Genomic DNA, 15,469 nt, shown 5'->3' on the forward strand with positions numbered 1-15,469 from the left:
GTTCGAGGTGGGAATGCAATTAGTGTGGGTGGTCTTGGCGGCGAGGGAACGCGCTAGCGGACCCTTCCGCGTCCATAACTTCGAAGCATTCTCTCACATGCGACGCGAACGAAGACACTCCACGATCTCTACCGCGGTTGGCTTTATCACTGTCTTTTGATCGCACGCATCTTCCTTACGGAAAATATCCCTTCTCGAGCTGAAGTCGTGCTGAGGCACGCGACCCGGCCAATATGGCGTCCCAGCAGAAGCAGGGCAAGATGGTAAGTCTACCAGAAACACTCCCCAAAGGAGTCCTGCGTTGACAGAAACAGCTCGCTGATGTGATGAATAGCAAGGCTTCGTGAGTAATACCCCGACGCGACAGTCCGACGCTCTCACTCACAACTCTTCCAGATCAACTACCGAATGCGCGCAACAACAAACGATGGAAGACAGCTAGTTGGACAAATGCTCGCCTTTGACAAGGTATACACATCCTCAATATACCTAGTACGAGCAAGAGAAGCTGATTCGTCACAGCACATGAACCTCGTTCTAGCAGATTGCGAAGAGTTCCGCAAAGTGAAGAGAAAGGCAAAGCAAGGCGGCGCACCAGGCGCAACAACAAGCGGCCAAACGGTCGAAACGGAAGAAAAGCGATCTCTCGGCCTCGCCATTGTCCGCGGCGCAAACATCGTCTCCTGCTCCGTCGACGGACCTCCTCCAGCAGATCCCTCTGCTCGACTCGGACAGAGCGCACCAGGTGGAGGACCCGCTGCAGGAGTCGTGCAGGCAGGCCCCGGGCTTGCGAAACCCGCGGGCAGAGGTGCAGGTATTGGACTACAAGGACCAGCTGTGGGTGTAGGTGGACCCGGTTTCCCAGGTGCGGGTTTTGGACCTCCGGGAGGATTTCCTGGAAGAGGTGGTCCTCCTGGCTTTGGACCGCCCGCTGGCTTTCCTCCGGGTGGACCTCCAGGCTTTGCGCCGCCGGGCTTTCAGCCTCCGCCTGGTGGTAGAGGATTCCCTCCTGGGCCTGGTGGTTTTGGCAGGTAGTGAGATTGGAGGAGTACAAGGAGGAGGCGGTGTGACGATGAAGATCGAATTGCAAGAAAAGAATGGCACAGGCGAGCACGCGCGCTGCCTGAGAAAGCAAGGTGCTGGAGCCGCTCAGAACACCCCTAATTTCTGGATGTGAGCTCCAGAGAGCGGAAATCAATCGCGGCGTCAAAGTGGACAGCGCGAAGCTCATCGATTTGGTTGGCATGGCACTTTGACAATGCACCAACCAACCATTAGCGATGGCGTCGATGGCAGGCATGGTATGATATCGAAAGAAGGGAGCACAAGAATTCAAAAAGGCCAAGTCTCTGATGCTATTCCATCCTGACTCTATAACTGACTCTCATCTGCTGTTCATGCAATGCACTCATCTCTTCATGACCGTCGTTACGCAGCAGGGGAATCAGAAGCGCTCATTCGCCACAAAAACGCTCAAGATGGCAGTAAACAAGCATATCCCTCTCAAGCCCAATGCTGCGCAAGAAAAAGCCGTAGTTCCGCATAAAATGCTCCCTACGCTCAAAGCAAAAACGCCCCCAACCCTCCCAGCACAGCGAAACCCACCACATTCTTTCCCAACCCAGCAGCAGCAGGAGCCGCCCCCGAACTCGTCGGCGAGGCCGCAGTACCAGTCGCAGTCGAACTTCCTCCATTCGATGTAGTGCTAGCCCTCGTGGATGTCGTCGTCGTAGCAGCCGCAGCAGCAGCAGTAGTAGTCGTAGGCACCTCAGTCATTTCCACCAATCTGATTGTACTCCCCCCAGCCACAACTTCACCGCCACTGGCGACGGAGACTCGCACTCCGCCAACGACTGCGTCGCCGCCTCCGGCGGAAAGTGAGTGGCCTGCGATTGCGACGATGCCTAGGGAAGAAAGGTTTTGGGTTAGTGAAATTGATGTGTGTAATTTGGTGTGAGGTGGGTGTTGTTGATGTGGATGTTGGCTGTTGGATGTGTTTACCTGATACAGAAGTCAAACTGTAGATTCCGGCTCCGATACCTCCGGCGTTGAAAACTCCAGTGTAGACTTCTGGTTCGGGCGTAGTCATCATTGTGTCTGCGGATGATGTTGTGGTTGTCGTTTCTGTGGTGGTGTTGGAGGAGGAGGAGGAGGAGTAGGAGGTGTCTTGTCGCTGGAGTAGGACGGCAGCGGGCATCGCATCAGGTACTGCTACTGCTGTCGCGAGGCGGAGAAGGGCGAAGGAGAGGGCGGTGGAGAGGAGGTGCATTGTTGAATGATGTTTTGCTGGGTCTGTTATTGGTGATATCTGATGATGATGGTGATGGGGAATTAATTTGTTGTGGATGTTGGTTCAATTGTTGTTTTTGTGATGTTGGAGTGGAAGAGGAGAGAAGGAGGAGGAATGACCAACGTCGCCCCAACGGCCCAAATTTTCTGTGTGTTGTCAGTCAGAATTACGAGATTTGAAGCAAAGATGCAAGAGCAGCTGCAGGTGTGAAGGTGAAGGTAGGGTAGGGTAGGTATGGTATGGTATGGTATGTAGCCGAGGAACCAGGTCAGGTATGCAGCCTGCCATCTATCTGGATCTATCAACGGGTTTCCATTTGTTGGAACCACACACCACACTAGCCCAAATAGGGATTAAGAGGAAGCCTTTCCAACCGAAAAGTAGGTTTAATTAATGTCTGAGGTCTAACCTCTTAAGAAGAGAAAAGAGGGGGGTAGGTATCCCTAACTCTATATACATATGCTAAGGAATCAGTAGCCCCTGTTATCTTATATAACTTATATTATATAATACTAGGGTACCTATATCCTTCTATCCAAACATACCTCCCTTAGCTTAATTATATAAGAAAAGCTGAAAAACCGAGATATAGTAACCGTCTATCTTAATCTAATAATTAACTATATCTATATCCTTACCTACCTAAGCCCTAGGCTCGTCCGGAATAACTGGAATAACCCCTTTAGGAGGTTCTTTATAAAGCTATTAGCTCGTTGCTTAGTAGTCCTAATCTATTCAACGGTTAATCTTCCTACTATTGTTTCCTGTCTTACCTAGTATTAGTAGATATCAACGTATCTTAAAGCCGTATTAAGAGAGCTATACTTATGATTAGCGATGTCTACTATACGTTAGTTGTTATAGAAAACCTTAGTGCTTCTATCTATAACTCTATTTATAGTTCTATCCTTAATAGGCTCCTTAGATAGCTTATTTCTAGATAGAAATACCTTGTCAAATTCCGAGAAAAGTCGAGTCTACTAGTATCTATTACTAGCAATTAATAAGAGTGCTAATAACTCTACCTCTGCGGTCGATTTAGTAACTATCTTCTGCTTAGTTGCTTGCTAATTAATAGTACTACTATATATTATTATTAGAAAACCTTAAGAACTCTTTCTATCCGGGTTGTTACTAAATAAAGCATCTATATACAGCTCTATCTTAGGCTTGTCCCTATAGAAGTGCAACTTTATATCCCTAGTACTATAGAGGTAGGAAATTAGGTAGTTAGTAGCGTCTATATAAGCTTAACTCGGGTTCTTTAGGAATTAAGAAAGGGTAGTATATACTTTTGCTATATTAGGGCGTACTAAAACAGCTGTATAACTAATAGAACTAATCTTTATCTAATATCCTTTAATAAAGTTAGGTCTAGTAGTATTAGTAGTAGGTTCCAGGTTTCTAGTCGGAAGTAGTATATCTAGAAATCGAGTCCTCTTATAAACCCCAAATTTGATACTAATCTTTATTAGGTAGGTAGACTAGTATATAGTTAGGGTTTCCTAGTCTAGTAATTCTAGGACTTCTGTGCCTAGAAAGAAGGATAGCTCTTTCTAAGTAACCTCAAAGTTAGAAAGCAGGTACTAGTTAAATAGGATAGCTTAATCCTCCCTATCCCTCTTATAAATTAACCTAATATTATCTATATAGAATATTATAAGCAGGTAGAGATCTATATTCACTATTAGGCAGTCAATTCTAGGAACTAGCTTAAAGCTATAATCTTCTATTCTTATAATAAATAGGTTATACACTTATACTATAAGCGAGGTAACTTAGCTAATCTATAGAGTGCTTTCTTAAGGATAAAGCAGGTATCTAGACCAAATCTATACTCCTCTATTCTCTTAGGGATTAAGTAGTAAACAGTATAAGGAATAGTAGTATTTAGGAAGGCATTTACTATATCCTATTATCTAGTTTTCAACCTCCTTACAAAAGCTAGGGCAGTAATAGCCCTAAATACCTTATAACTAAGTATAGTAGTATAGGTTTTATAGGTTAATAGTAATTGAAGATCCCTACGGATACAAAGCCTAGCCTTATACCTAAGAATCTTACTACTAGTTAGGTCTGTCTTATAGGCAAATACCTATACTAAAGGTACTTTATAGCCCTTATAACTAAAGAATACCCTAAATGTCCTCTTGCCTATAAGCTTCCTAGCTTTATCGAATACTGCTTGTCTGAATTACTAATAATAGATATACCTTTCTATCTCTTTCTAGTTAGTAGGGGGTAATAGTAAACTTGTTACTTAGTAAGGTTCTTTAAGATTAGGTAGAGTATAGGCTTAGAGTAAAGCTGTAGTAGCAGAACTCAGTTTATCTAACCGTCTAATTCTATAGTCGATCTATCGTCTATAGTTGTCTATACTGTACTAATAGGTATCCTCTTCTTCTTCTACCTCCCTATCTAAGGCAGGGTAGTAATAATAAGAGGCCGAAAAAGCGGGTGTTCCCGGTAAGGCCCCCGGGGCCTAACCAACTTAATAGTTAGCAGCTATATTGTCCTCGTCTCTAGCGGGTGTTTCTAGTAGTAGTAGTATTAGGTATAATAACACTTGTTCCTATTATAGCCCTTTACCTCCCTACTGTTTACTACCTCCCTAAGGTTAGACAGCAAAAGTCGGAATATTAGTAGCTAGAAAGGGGTTATCTATACCCTTACTTATAGATTCCTTAGGCATTGAGATTAAGTTAATAACTGTCTAGTAAATAGTAGTAGGAACTAGTTCCCCTAAGGTTTGGCTATTAATATCTAGTGGATTATATCTCTTATTGTCTTTAAAGACTATATCTCTCGTCCTAATTACCTTGTTTAGGGATAGGATCCAGATCTAGAAAATATTAGTAGAGGTATACCTAATCAGATACCTAATATAAGCTCTCTCTTCTATCTTGTCTCTCTTAGTAATATCTCTGTAGAGAGCGAAGGCCTTATAACTAATAGGGTAGAGATAGCTAAGGAAGGGCTTCTTAGTAGTAACTTTCTTAAATAGAGTTATCTAATTAAGCTTAGTAGTAGGGGTCCTATTAAGAAGGTATACTACTAAATCTAGGAGCTATAGCTATAGGTTCTTTAGCAACCTACTATTAATTCTAAGAGTCCTAGATTTAGTAACAATCTCCCTTCTAGCAACCTTATTTGCTCTATTCTAGGTAGGGGTATTAGCAGTAGTAGGTAAGGTAGTAATACCTAACCTAGAGATAGCTTTTCTAGTATCCTTCCTAATAGTAGCCTCTATATCAGAGCGAACTATAATAGTTTTAGTACTAAAGGACACTTCTATCTTCTTGAAATGTCCTAGAAATTTAGTAATTGCTTGTAGCTTAGTTACTATAGGATTACTAATATAATAGCCCTCCTAGTTATAGTACTAGTAGCTATAAAACTTGAAGACTAACCTATTTAGTCTAGGGAGAGAAGGGGGTATATTAATTAAGTCCTATAAATAGATAGCTATCTTAGTATTCTCTACCTTAGGCAGTACTTCCCTATACTTGTCTTTCCTCCTCGAATTCACTACTTTAGCCTTAGCTAATATACAGGTATTACAATTAATACTATTAAGAGTCTCCTTTTCTAACTTAATTACCTAGTATCCCTTAGATATAGGTTCTAAGTACTTAATAGCCCTTATAGATAGATAGCCTAGTAAATAATACTATTGATTAACTATTGCTATTAAAGGTAGGAGTAGTTTGTAACTGGATTGTATAGTAGCAACAGATCTAGCAGGTAACGTTAAGGTAGGTAAGGTTAACTTCCCCGTATTCTTAGAGTATAGGGTATATACTAACTTTACCTCCTTAATTCTAGGGGTTCTAGATAAACTAGTAGTTCTAGTAATACTTCTTAGTATAGGCAACCGTTTAATAATCTAGTAACTATATCTGTCGTTACTATGTTTAGGGGTAAGGCATACTTAGAGCCTAGGCTCCTTATATACTTAGCTAGTAATCAACCTATTAGGCCAGTTTCTAGTATTATAGTAAATACCCTTTTTGTTAAGGATCTGTAGTAAGACCAAACTTATAAAGAATCCCGGAATAAGCCTTGCCTTAAGAAGAGTAAGCTTCCTAGTAACTCTATTACCTATATCTAGATTGATAGTAGTATCTACAATTGCCTTAGGTTAGTACCTCTTGTCCCTAGAAATTACTATATTAGAGGAGGTTAGTAACTTAAACCTAATAATCCTTACCCTTATAGATTCGTTAATAATATAAACATTAGTACTACTATCTAGAATTACTACGTTGTAGAGCCGGGTATAACTAATTAATCCAACTAATGCTTTAGGGGTTAAGGTCGATTCTAGGGTAGTAGCAGTAGTAGTGTCCTCGACATCTACGGCTATATCTAACTTGTTCTTAGTATCTTTGTCCTTCGACCCTTAAGCAGCGTTATATACTTGAACTACTTTATCTACTCTCTCTTTTAGATTCTTGTCCTCCTTAAATCTCTTCTTAATCTTCTTCTTAATATTATCTCTTAGCTTCTATACCTTAGGCCTCGGATACTCGGTATTAAGGTAATAGTATTCCTTCTATATATAGTTCCTACTATAGAGACATAGTTTGCTTAGCCTTAAAGATAAGGATCGGGTTAAGGACGAAGATAATTCGGTTACAGCGGCGGTTAAGATACTAGCTATAGTAGTTCGGTACTTGCTCTTGAATTTAGTATCTCTATTGTACTAAAAGTAGGACTGCTAGGCTCTTAGTTCTAAATAGAGAGTTATTACTTCCTTATTATTCTGCTTATTAAGTAGCCTCCCTATCCTTATAGCTATATAGTCTCTATACATTAGAGTTATAGAAGATAACTATACTTAGGTAGATTTATTATCTGCTTGTATACTAACAGTATCTCTCTTACTATACTAAGTAAACTATAGGTATATATAGTTAGAAATAGTCTTTCTATAAGGTAGAAGAGACAGGGTTTCTAACTCTTTCTTTAACAATTGAGTAGTAGTAAGGGTATTAGGCTTAGTGTATTCTAAGAGCTTCTTAAGCTTCTCTCTTAGAGTCTTGCAATTAATTATCCTATACTAGAGGTCTATAGATATAGACTGGTTAATAATTGTTAAGAGTTTCTAGTACCTTTTCTACTTCTTAGACTATACTTCCTTTAAGTACCTATAAGTATATTAAGCTAAACTGAATTGGATAGAGGTAGTAGTCTTAGTAATTACAAAGGTAAATAGTAGAGAGTCCCTAAGTTAGACTAGGTTTAATAGATCTAGCTTATTAGTACTAGGGTCGATATCCTCCTATATTCTGTAATTTCCTGCTTCAATCTTAATACGGGTAATCTAGACGTTCTAGTCCTACTAGGTACGTAGCTTAGCAATTGACGTCGTCGTTAATAAGGGTTTAGAGGAATTAGCTATAGTATCTTCGTTAAATTCGTTAAACTACTCTAGAACAGCTTAATTCCTAGGATACGAACTACTAGGTATTTCTTTAATCTCTTGAAACTTAGGACTCGGGGATCGGTCGATTGTAAGCTAATCTAATAGGCTCTAGCTTTCTTCTCTTCGTCTGGATAAGCGGGTTTAGGCCGGTATAAAGTAATAGTATACGGTTCTTAGTTGTTGTCTTAATATAGCGGATTTTAATCAATTTTAGGTAATTCTAGGTTCTAGCAATTAATTAATTCCTTTAATTAATTAAGCAGAGCTAGCCGGGCTTATAACTGTTAGAACTATATACTATACTAGCCTAAATAGGGATCAAGAGGAAGCCTTTCTAACCGAAAAGTAGGTTCAATTAATATCTAAGGTCTAACCTCTTAAGAAGAGAAAAGAGGGGGGTAGGTATCCCCAACTCTATATACATATACTAAGGAATCAGTGGCCCCTATTATCTTATATAACTTATGTCACATGATGCCAGGGCACCTATGTCCTTCTGTCCAAACACCATTTATCCTGTGGGAAACCGATAGCACGCGCATAATGAGCCTATCGACGGTCTCGACAACGGTCGGCACATGAATTTCTGCGGTATACGATACCAAAGGGAGTGAAAAGCCCCGCAGGAGGCTGGGAGACAGACATGGGGGAAATGGGGGCACCCCCGGCAGTATGTAAGTCTTCACAAACACGGGCGGCTATCGGCTGGAGCCGTGAAATGCTGTACCTACCTCCTAGGGTCATACCATCCTATCTCGTTTGTCCGCGGAGCACCTCGTCCTGACATGTCTGTCTACCAAGCGACTTCATCAAGTCTCACGAGGATGATATTCTAATGAGCAAGCATCGGAGCAATTATGGATGGGGAGCGTTCACCTGGGAGCAGACGCGTGCTGCACCGAGCCACAGACTCACTTCCCTGGCCGCACACTGATCCAAGATGGGCCCAAGATGCGAGCAAGATGGAATCAAGATGGGTACAAGAAAGGGGCAAGATGAGACCAGAATGGGATCAAAGTAGGAGCAAGATGAGAGCAAGATGAGAGCAAGATGAGAGCAAGATGGGACCAAGGCGGGAGGATCACAATAGTGCCGGGCCAGTAAGTGCGCTCGTTGACGACAGGAGTTATATGAGTGGAATATCGCCGGGGATTCTTGCAAGGGCCTCAGTTCATTATTTCCTACTCTCTATTACTAAAGAGCTGACTACGCTCGACAAGGTAGTGCCGAGTCTTGTGTAGGACAAGTATTGAACATCCTAACTAATTTGACCTTTGTTCTTATCGATATAAACGGACCCTCGACGCCGGATTCACACATTGTAGCAGAAAGAATAAAGAATGTACACACAGCTATTATCTACTCTATCTGTAAGCTCTACAGTCTCTACTTTGATCACTTTCGCCTTTACAAACACCTACGTTAATACAGATTATGGCTACCGACCCAGTATATAGTAAACATCTAGAGTGGGCCCTTAGTTTCTTCGCAGATGAAGCACGACGAGAAGAGCATAGGAAACAGGCCAAAGCGATATGGAAAAATGATATCCCAACACCGGACCAGATCAACTTCCGGACGCAGATAGAGAGCATGGAAGAAGCCAAAGCCACCGGAGCGGAGATGGCAGAGGTGTGGGAAACGCACATCAAGGACAGAGATTGGGACTCCAAATGGGCTCCGCTGCTGGCCAAGCACGTGGATGAGATGGAAGATATCGAGGTCAACGAGTTGGCTGCGTACATGCGCGTCCTGGGCGCCTACATTTACGCCATCAAAAGCTATCGCGTGACCTTGGAGAGATTGATGCAGACGTACGTGGATTTTGGACTAGACCATGTGTTCGCACCCAAAACCCATGAAAACCTCACGGCGGCGAAAGGAGGAGAAGCTGCTCACGTCGACAGTGGCCAATGGGATTACGTCGCCACAGTCTGCAATTCTCCCGAGTTCAAGGCTCGCATGAAAGAAACAATGGATGCCGGAACCCTCTCCATGTTCATTGACGAATTTGACGAGAAGAAAATCTGGGTGGCAGCAATCGACCTCGACGAGGGTTTAGGCAAATCGGTCAAATTGTGGGTGTGGCTTGCTTTTGATGAAAGAGGCAACATAGTTGATGTGAGTAGCGCACCATCCGTGAATATGCCATCAACACACGTGTACTGACCCGTTCATCAGAGACATGTTTCCAAGTGTGAACAACTGGAAGAGCCCTGGTGGAGTATGCCACGATATTGGCACACATACGGCAACGGAGAAGTCTTGCCAATGGAGTCATACCTGTCGCGGAAATGTTGGGCAGAGGACAACACGGCCTTTGTGAATCATCAGAGTTACCTGTGGAATGAGGAAGAGCATTGGGTCGAGTTTCGGATGGACTACTGTAAGTCTCATCCTTACTAGAGATGGCACAGACTCGGAGTACATGACTGACATAACATCACACCACACCCCAGGCCCATACGGCGACCTGAACGGACTCTATCACACCTACAGGCGAGAAAACGTCCCCATCCCGGAACCAATACTCTGGATGATTTTCCAAAAACTCGTCGAACAATGCCTCATCATGGAAAAAGGTTCCGTCCTCGCCAACACGTCCATCCCCGGCTGGCGCCAAATTGTCCACCGCGACATCAAGCCCGAAAACGTCTTTGTCGATGTCCCCAGCACCAACGGCTTCTTTCCCGCATATCCCACCCCCAAAATGGCCGACTTTGGCTTCGCTTTCGAAACTTCCCCGCAAGATCCCACTAACCCCGACCAATGGTCTCGCGCCGGTACACGACCCTATCTCGCTCCCGAGCAAATGGGTCTCTCTGTCATAGAAGACCCGAATGAAGCTCCCGTCGGAATCAAACTCCTCGCCCACACCAACGTAAGTTGATCTTCCCCATTTCTCATCAAAATCAATCCAACCCAACCCAACCCCCCCTCCCCCCATACCTAATTTCTCTCTCTCTCTCTCCCCTTCCTCCCTAACCTTTTCCCACTAAAAAAAAACAACAGATCTGGGGCATAGGCATGCTTCTCCTCCGCCTAACCAACGGCCCCTTCCCGCTCGACGAACAAAAAAAGCCCATACCCTTCTGGTCCCCCACCACCAACACGATGAATTTACCCGGCCACGAAACAAGCTTATGGGCCGAAACGCATTATTCGGAAAATCTCCTCGCGTTGATTCGTAAAGCGATTGTTCCTGAACCGTATTTACGACCTACGCCGCAGGCGTTGTTGCATTGGGTTGTTACCGAAATGGAGAAGGTTTCGGACGGCGTGGGTGAGTATTGTCGCGCTGCTAAGAAGGGGGCGCAGCCTGGGGGGATTGGTGAGGGGGAGTTTGGGTGGTTGGTTGGGAGGGAGAAGTATAAGATTGCTTTGGCGAGGGATGGGGGGGATGAGGGGATGTCTTTGAGGACGGCGTTGGAGGCGTTGAGGGTTTAGTTTTGTGGAGGTTTTGTGTTTGGGGGGGGGGGGGGATGTGGTATTTGAGGGTTTGATAAGTTTGTCTTGGTTTTTGTTTTTTTGAGAATTCTTATATTTTCTTTTTGTTTTTTTGGCAAATCACCGGAGAATGAATTTTCCCATTTCCCATTTCTCATTTTGCGTTTTGACTTGATGTTGATTTTTGCGACACACGCTGTGATATATATACCTATCCTCAGTTCTGATACGCGCGCCAAAAAAGTATTTGCTTTCCCCCCCAATAATCTCCTTCGCCCTTCGCACAGATATAAGGTCACTCCCTTTTCGAGTACACACACACGCACATACATGTACACTTCAAACAGAGTAAGGTACACCAAAAGTAGGTACACTCCTCCCTCCGCTCTCCCCCCTCAACCTGACCTCCCCCCTCAACCTCTCCTCAACCTCTCCTCCCCCTCCTCAAAACCTCCCACTCAACCGCAACCCACCTAAACTCCCCCCTCAACTCCTTTTTCAAAATCAAATCCCAAATCAACACCCCCTCTTTCCTCTCCACCACATGCACTTTTCTCCTCCTATTCCCCTCCCCCTCCACCTCCGAAGTACCCCCATCTCCCAACGCCAAAAAATGCACCTTCACAACCGGCGGCTGAAAAGCCAACATCTGACAATAACTTGCCGCCCCTTCCCCCAAAATCTCTTTTCTGCTTTTCGAGAGTCGGGAATAGCCTGGCGTAGCGCGGCTTGAGGGTGAAGGGTAGCCTTCCCAGGCTAGGAGATCTTTGATGAGGGTTTTGGTCATCAGGGGGTTGGAGTGGACGTGGATGGGACGGGGAGGAGGTTGGTCTGGGTGGTGGTTGGATTGGACGAAGCGGAGGGATTTGTAGGAGGTGCGGTGGTGGTGGTTGAGACCATTGTTATCTTCGTTGTTGTTGTTGTTGTTGTTGTTGTTGTTGTTGGTGTAAAAGGCGTCAAGGAGGAGAGTAGCGGTGGGACCGGGTTGGGGTTTGAGAAAAAGTTTTTGTTGGAGAATGGATGAGGTGGCGAGGATTTCGTTCCAGCGTTGGCAGACGCGGGAGACGTTGATGAGGAGGTCGTGCGGGGAGACGAGGGTGAGGATGCGTTCGGCGAGGACTTTGCCTTCGAAGGTTTCGGTGGGTGCTGGGACTTCTTCGTCTGCTGCTGGAGATGGGTTTTCCTCGTCGGCGGCGTGGAGGGGATCTTTGCGCGGCGGCGGAATGGTATTTTTCTCCTTCTTTTTCTTCTTTTTCTTCTCCTTCTTGTTGCTGTCCTTCCTTCTTTCTCTGCCCTCGAAGACAACTTCTCGTGAATCGGAGTCGCTGTTTGCTGCCTCTCCAATCTCGTCGGCCCAGCGCACACGCTTCGGAGTCCTCGACAATTGCCGGGGTGGATGAGGTGGTGGTGGAGGAGGAGGAGGAGGAGAAGAAGAAGAAGAAGACGACCGATCTGCCATTGCGTCGGCGAGGTGACTTCAGCCTGTGCAAAAGATAAGTAAGCGCGCGAGCCTGGCGCTGCCGGTAGCAAAAGAAGAAGAAGAAAAAAATCAACGTCGTCGCGAGCTTTGTGTGTTGTCAAAACTCTAAGAGAGAAGAAGTGGGCTTTGCAAACTTCACTCTGTCCATGAAGCTTGGCACAGGACTCGCACGCGACTTTCGAGACGTAAGGCGAAAAAAAGGCATTTCCCCAAAAAAGGGAAGCACACTCTTGTATCGTTGCCCACTATAGGCGCTATGGAGGGTGGGCTCGAGGGTATCTAGCTGTTGGTTCTAGTGCTTCTAGTAGTAGTAGAAGACACAAATATGTAAACATGCCAACCCAGTCGTGAATCATGCAGTGACTTGCCAATTTAACAAGGCTTTTTATCCAGCAGGGAAAACATGTGCTTTGCCTAGTTCTCGATGCCAATGTGCACATTCTTCTCACTCTCGGGAATGTGCTGCAGCTTTTTCTCGGCCTCCCACGTCGGCAGCTCGTTGACGGCACTCTCGATGATCTGCAGAGCAGACTTGATCTCCTCTTCCGTGATGACGAGCGGAGGTGCCAGACGGATGATGTTTTTGTGTGTGGGCTTGGCCTGAAACACATGTCAGCATAACATACCAAAAGAACAAGGGGATATGTCACGTACCAAAAGACCTTTCTCCTTCATGAGCAAGCACAGCTGATAAGCAGTCCTGCCGCCAGTCTTCGACTCGTCAATCACGATGGCATTGAGCAGACCCTTGCCTCTCACGAGCTGGATCATGTCGTTTCTCTTCATGATCTGGCTGATACCGTCACGGAAGACATGTCCCAATTTCTCCGCTCGCTCAGTCAGATGCTCCTCCTCGACAATCTCTAGCGCCTTGATGGCAACGGCACTCCCCAGTGGGTTACCTCCATACGTGCTGCCGTGTGTACCGGCCTCGATGGTCAACAGGATCTCCTTGGAGCCCAGCACAGCAGAAACGGGATACATGCCTCCACTGATGGCCTTACCGAGGAGGACCAAGTCTGGCTTGATACCACTCCACTCGTGGCATAATAGACGACCGGTACGTGCAATGCCCGTTTGGATTTCGTCACAGATGAGAAGTACATTATGCTTTGTGCACAGCTCGCGCACTCTTTGCAGATAGCTCTCATCGGGCACTACGATACCAGCCTCTCCCTGAATGGGCTCCACAAGAAAAGCAGCAGTCTCTTTGCCATACTTCTCCAGCACCACCTCCAGTGCATCCGCATCGCCGAAGGGAATTGGCTCGTTCGTGTCTGGGTTCACAGAGCCAATACCTGGCAGATATGGGCCGTAGTTGTCCCTGCTCTCGGGGTCTGAAGACATTGTGATTGCAGAAAATGTCCTTCCGTGGAAGTTGTCCTGTACACTAAAGACGAGTGCTTTGTCCTTGGGAATGCCCTTCACTTTGTAACCCCACTTTCTCGCTACTTTGACAGCAGTCTCGACAGCCTCCGCTCCCGTGTTCATTGGTAGCACCATCTCAAAGCCCATCATCTTGGTGACCTTTTCAGCAAACTTGGGGAAGACATCGTTGTAGAATGCTCTGCTGGAGAGCGTGAGGCGGCTGGCTTGGTCCGTGAGTGCCTGGATGAGCTTGGGGTGGCAATGCCCTTGGTTCACTGCTGAGTAGGCGGAGAGAAAGTCGAGGTAGTGTTTCTCTTCGGGATCCCACACGGAAACGCCCTTGGCCCGGGCGAAGACGATGGGCAGCGGGTGGTAGTTGTGAGCAGCATACTGCCCCTCGGAGTCAATTGCCTGCTGAGAAGAGGCGGCGTGATATGCAGACGAGCCGTTCGAAGGGGTAAAGGTGGCTGCTTTGGCGTTCAGTGTGCCGTTGGGGTGGCCGTTGCTCGTCTCGTCAATCGCGATGGGAGCCATGGTGGTGGTGGTGTTCACGTCGTGGTCAGGCTAGATTGGGGATGTAAAGATGGTAAGTAGACTCTGCTCTGGTTTAGCCACAGAGGAGAGGAACAGAACAAAGGATACCTTAGGTATACTATGTAGGTAGTAATGAACAGGACGACAAGAGAGGCGGGAATACCGTATAAATATGCTTTACGTAGGTCAGGTAGGTGGCATTCCAAGGATCCGATCGCACACTGACAATCGCCTGGCAAATAGTAAATGGCAAGTGGCCCGGCGAGAGTCTCTCTCTGCCTCTCGCTCTCTCTCTCTCGCGCGCTCTTTCATCACTATTGCCGCCGATATTCGCCTGGGCCTGCGTATAGCGATGGGGGAGGGGGCCCCGTCTTGCTTATAACTGCACTTAGGGGTCATTTGCTGTTATCATGTGCCACCTTGTCCCCGTATCGGTGCGCGCTTAGGACGCTTAGGATCGGTATTATTCTTATCATTACGTTTTGTCCCATTCGTTGTATGGTTGATCCTCGCTGCCGACACCCTTGGCATCACGTGTACAGATGTGTGGATGTCGTAGACTGGGGGAACTGTGAGCTGCGTAAACACGCCACCTGAACATCAGCCAGACACACTTACCAAAGGCGAACTTGGCAACGAAAGAAAAAGACACTCTGTAGGCAACAGCTTTTAATAATTATAAGAGCATAACAGGAAGAGCCACACCAGCACATCAGAGCCAGCCCACTCCACCCACCCAAGATCACTACCTAATCTGACCGGATTCAATGAACATGTATACCTGGCGACAACAAGAGCCAAATTCTAACAAAAACCACCAATCCCCCATCAAAACAACACACTCAACCTTCTAGGAGGTATACTGTCATAACAACTGAAGCAAAAATCCAAGTCAATACAATACTATACTACGGAACCATCA

General features: G+C 45.7%; 6 protein-coding genes across 6 annotated transcripts; 3 read left to right on the forward strand and 3 right to left on the reverse strand.

Annotated features, from left to right (window-relative positions):
• The first annotated feature begins 126 nt into the window (after positions 1 to 126).
• SEPMUDRAFT_150972 (Sm-like ribonucleo protein) lies at positions 127 to 1,378 on the forward strand. Its single transcript, XM_016906513.1, has 4 exons — positions 127 to 263; positions 335 to 343; positions 397 to 468; positions 523 to 1,378. The coding sequence occupies exons 1-4, from the start codon at positions 234 to 236 to the stop codon at positions 1,033 to 1,035; spliced, it is 624 nt and encodes a 207-aa protein (XP_016757983.1). The 5' UTR covers positions 127 to 233; the 3' UTR covers positions 1,036 to 1,378.
• Positions 1,367 to 2,513, reverse strand: SEPMUDRAFT_150973 (uncharacterized protein). Its single transcript, XM_016906514.1, has 2 exons — positions 2,002 to 2,513; positions 1,367 to 1,904 (listed from the first exon to the last, which is right to left on the reverse strand). Exons 1-2 carry the CDS (start codon positions 2,267 to 2,269, stop codon positions 1,561 to 1,563), a joined length of 612 nt encoding a protein of 203 aa, XP_016757984.1. The 5' UTR covers positions 2,270 to 2,513; the 3' UTR covers positions 1,367 to 1,560.
• Positions 2,514 to 8,505: 5,992 nt separating this feature from the next.
• Positions 8,506 to 9,043, forward strand: SEPMUDRAFT_150974 (uncharacterized protein). The gene has a single exon (XM_016906515.1). The coding sequence runs from the start codon at positions 8,576 to 8,578 to the stop codon at positions 8,759 to 8,761; it is 186 nt and encodes a 61-aa protein (XP_016757985.1). The 5' UTR covers positions 8,506 to 8,575; the 3' UTR covers positions 8,762 to 9,043.
• A 15-nt stretch (positions 9,044 to 9,058) lies between these two features.
• SEPMUDRAFT_158103 (kinase-like protein) lies at positions 9,059 to 11,165 on the forward strand (the record flags this gene model as incomplete). The annotated part of the gene is made up of 5 exons (XM_016907768.1): positions 9,059 to 9,088; positions 9,150 to 9,839; positions 9,900 to 10,104; positions 10,178 to 10,599; positions 10,731 to 11,165. The coding sequence occupies 5 exons, from the start codon at positions 9,059 to 9,061 to the stop codon at positions 11,163 to 11,165; spliced, it is 1,782 nt and encodes a 593-aa protein (XP_016757986.1).
• A 424-nt stretch (positions 11,166 to 11,589) lies between these two features.
• Positions 11,590 to 12,624, reverse strand: SEPMUDRAFT_110297 (uncharacterized protein; the record flags this gene model as incomplete). The annotated part of the gene is made up of 1 exon (XM_016900839.1): positions 11,590 to 12,624. One exon carries the CDS (start codon positions 12,622 to 12,624, stop codon positions 11,590 to 11,592), a length of 1,035 nt encoding a protein of 344 aa, XP_016757987.1.
• Positions 12,143 to 14,882, reverse strand: SEPMUDRAFT_150975 (ornithine aminotransferase). Its single transcript, XM_016906516.1, has 2 exons — positions 13,300 to 14,882; positions 12,143 to 13,245 (listed from the first exon to the last, which is right to left on the reverse strand). Exons 1-2 carry the CDS (start codon positions 14,545 to 14,547, stop codon positions 13,060 to 13,062), a joined length of 1,434 nt encoding a protein of 477 aa, XP_016757988.1. The 5' UTR covers positions 14,548 to 14,882; the 3' UTR covers positions 12,143 to 13,059.
• Between the last annotated feature and the right edge of the window lie 587 nt (positions 14,883 to 15,469).

The sequence above is a fragment of the Sphaerulina musiva genome (assembly GCF_000320565.1).
Source record: "Sphaerulina musiva SO2202 unplaced genomic scaffold SEPMUscaffold_9, whole genome shotgun sequence".
Classification (NCBI taxonomy): domain Eukaryota; kingdom Fungi; phylum Ascomycota; class Dothideomycetes; order Mycosphaerellales; family Mycosphaerellaceae; genus Sphaerulina; species Sphaerulina musiva.

What these genes read in the sequence shown, in the direction of transcription:
- SEPMUDRAFT_150974 (XM_016906515.1), top strand. Translation starts at nt 8,576, where the DNA reads ATGGATGGGGAGCGTTCACCTGGGAGCAGACGCGTGCTGCACCGAGCC.
- SEPMUDRAFT_150973 (XM_016906514.1), bottom strand. Translation starts at nt 2,269, where the DNA reads ATGCACCTCCTCTCCACCGCCCTCTCCTTCGCCCTTCTCCGCCTCGCG. An exon ending in CAGTTTGACTTCTGTATCAG is followed by an intron (nt 1,905 to 2,001) that starts GTAAACACATCC and finishes TTTCTTCCCTAG; the next exon opens with GCATCGTCGCAATCGCAGGC.
- SEPMUDRAFT_150972 (XM_016906513.1), top strand. Translation starts at nt 234, where the DNA reads ATGGCGTCCCAGCAGAAGCAGGGCAAGATG. An exon ending in AAATGCTCGCCTTTGACAAG is followed by an intron (nt 469 to 522) that starts GTATACACATCC and finishes GATTCGTCACAG; the next exon opens with CACATGAACCTCGTTCTAGC.
- SEPMUDRAFT_150975 (XM_016906516.1), bottom strand. Translation starts at nt 14,547, where the DNA reads ATGGCTCCCATCGCGATTGACGAGACGAGCAACGGCCACCCCAACGGC. An exon ending in TGAAGGAGAAAGGTCTTTTG is followed by an intron (nt 13,246 to 13,299) that starts GTACGTGACATA and finishes CATGTGTTTCAG; the next exon opens with GCCAAGCCCACACACAAAAA.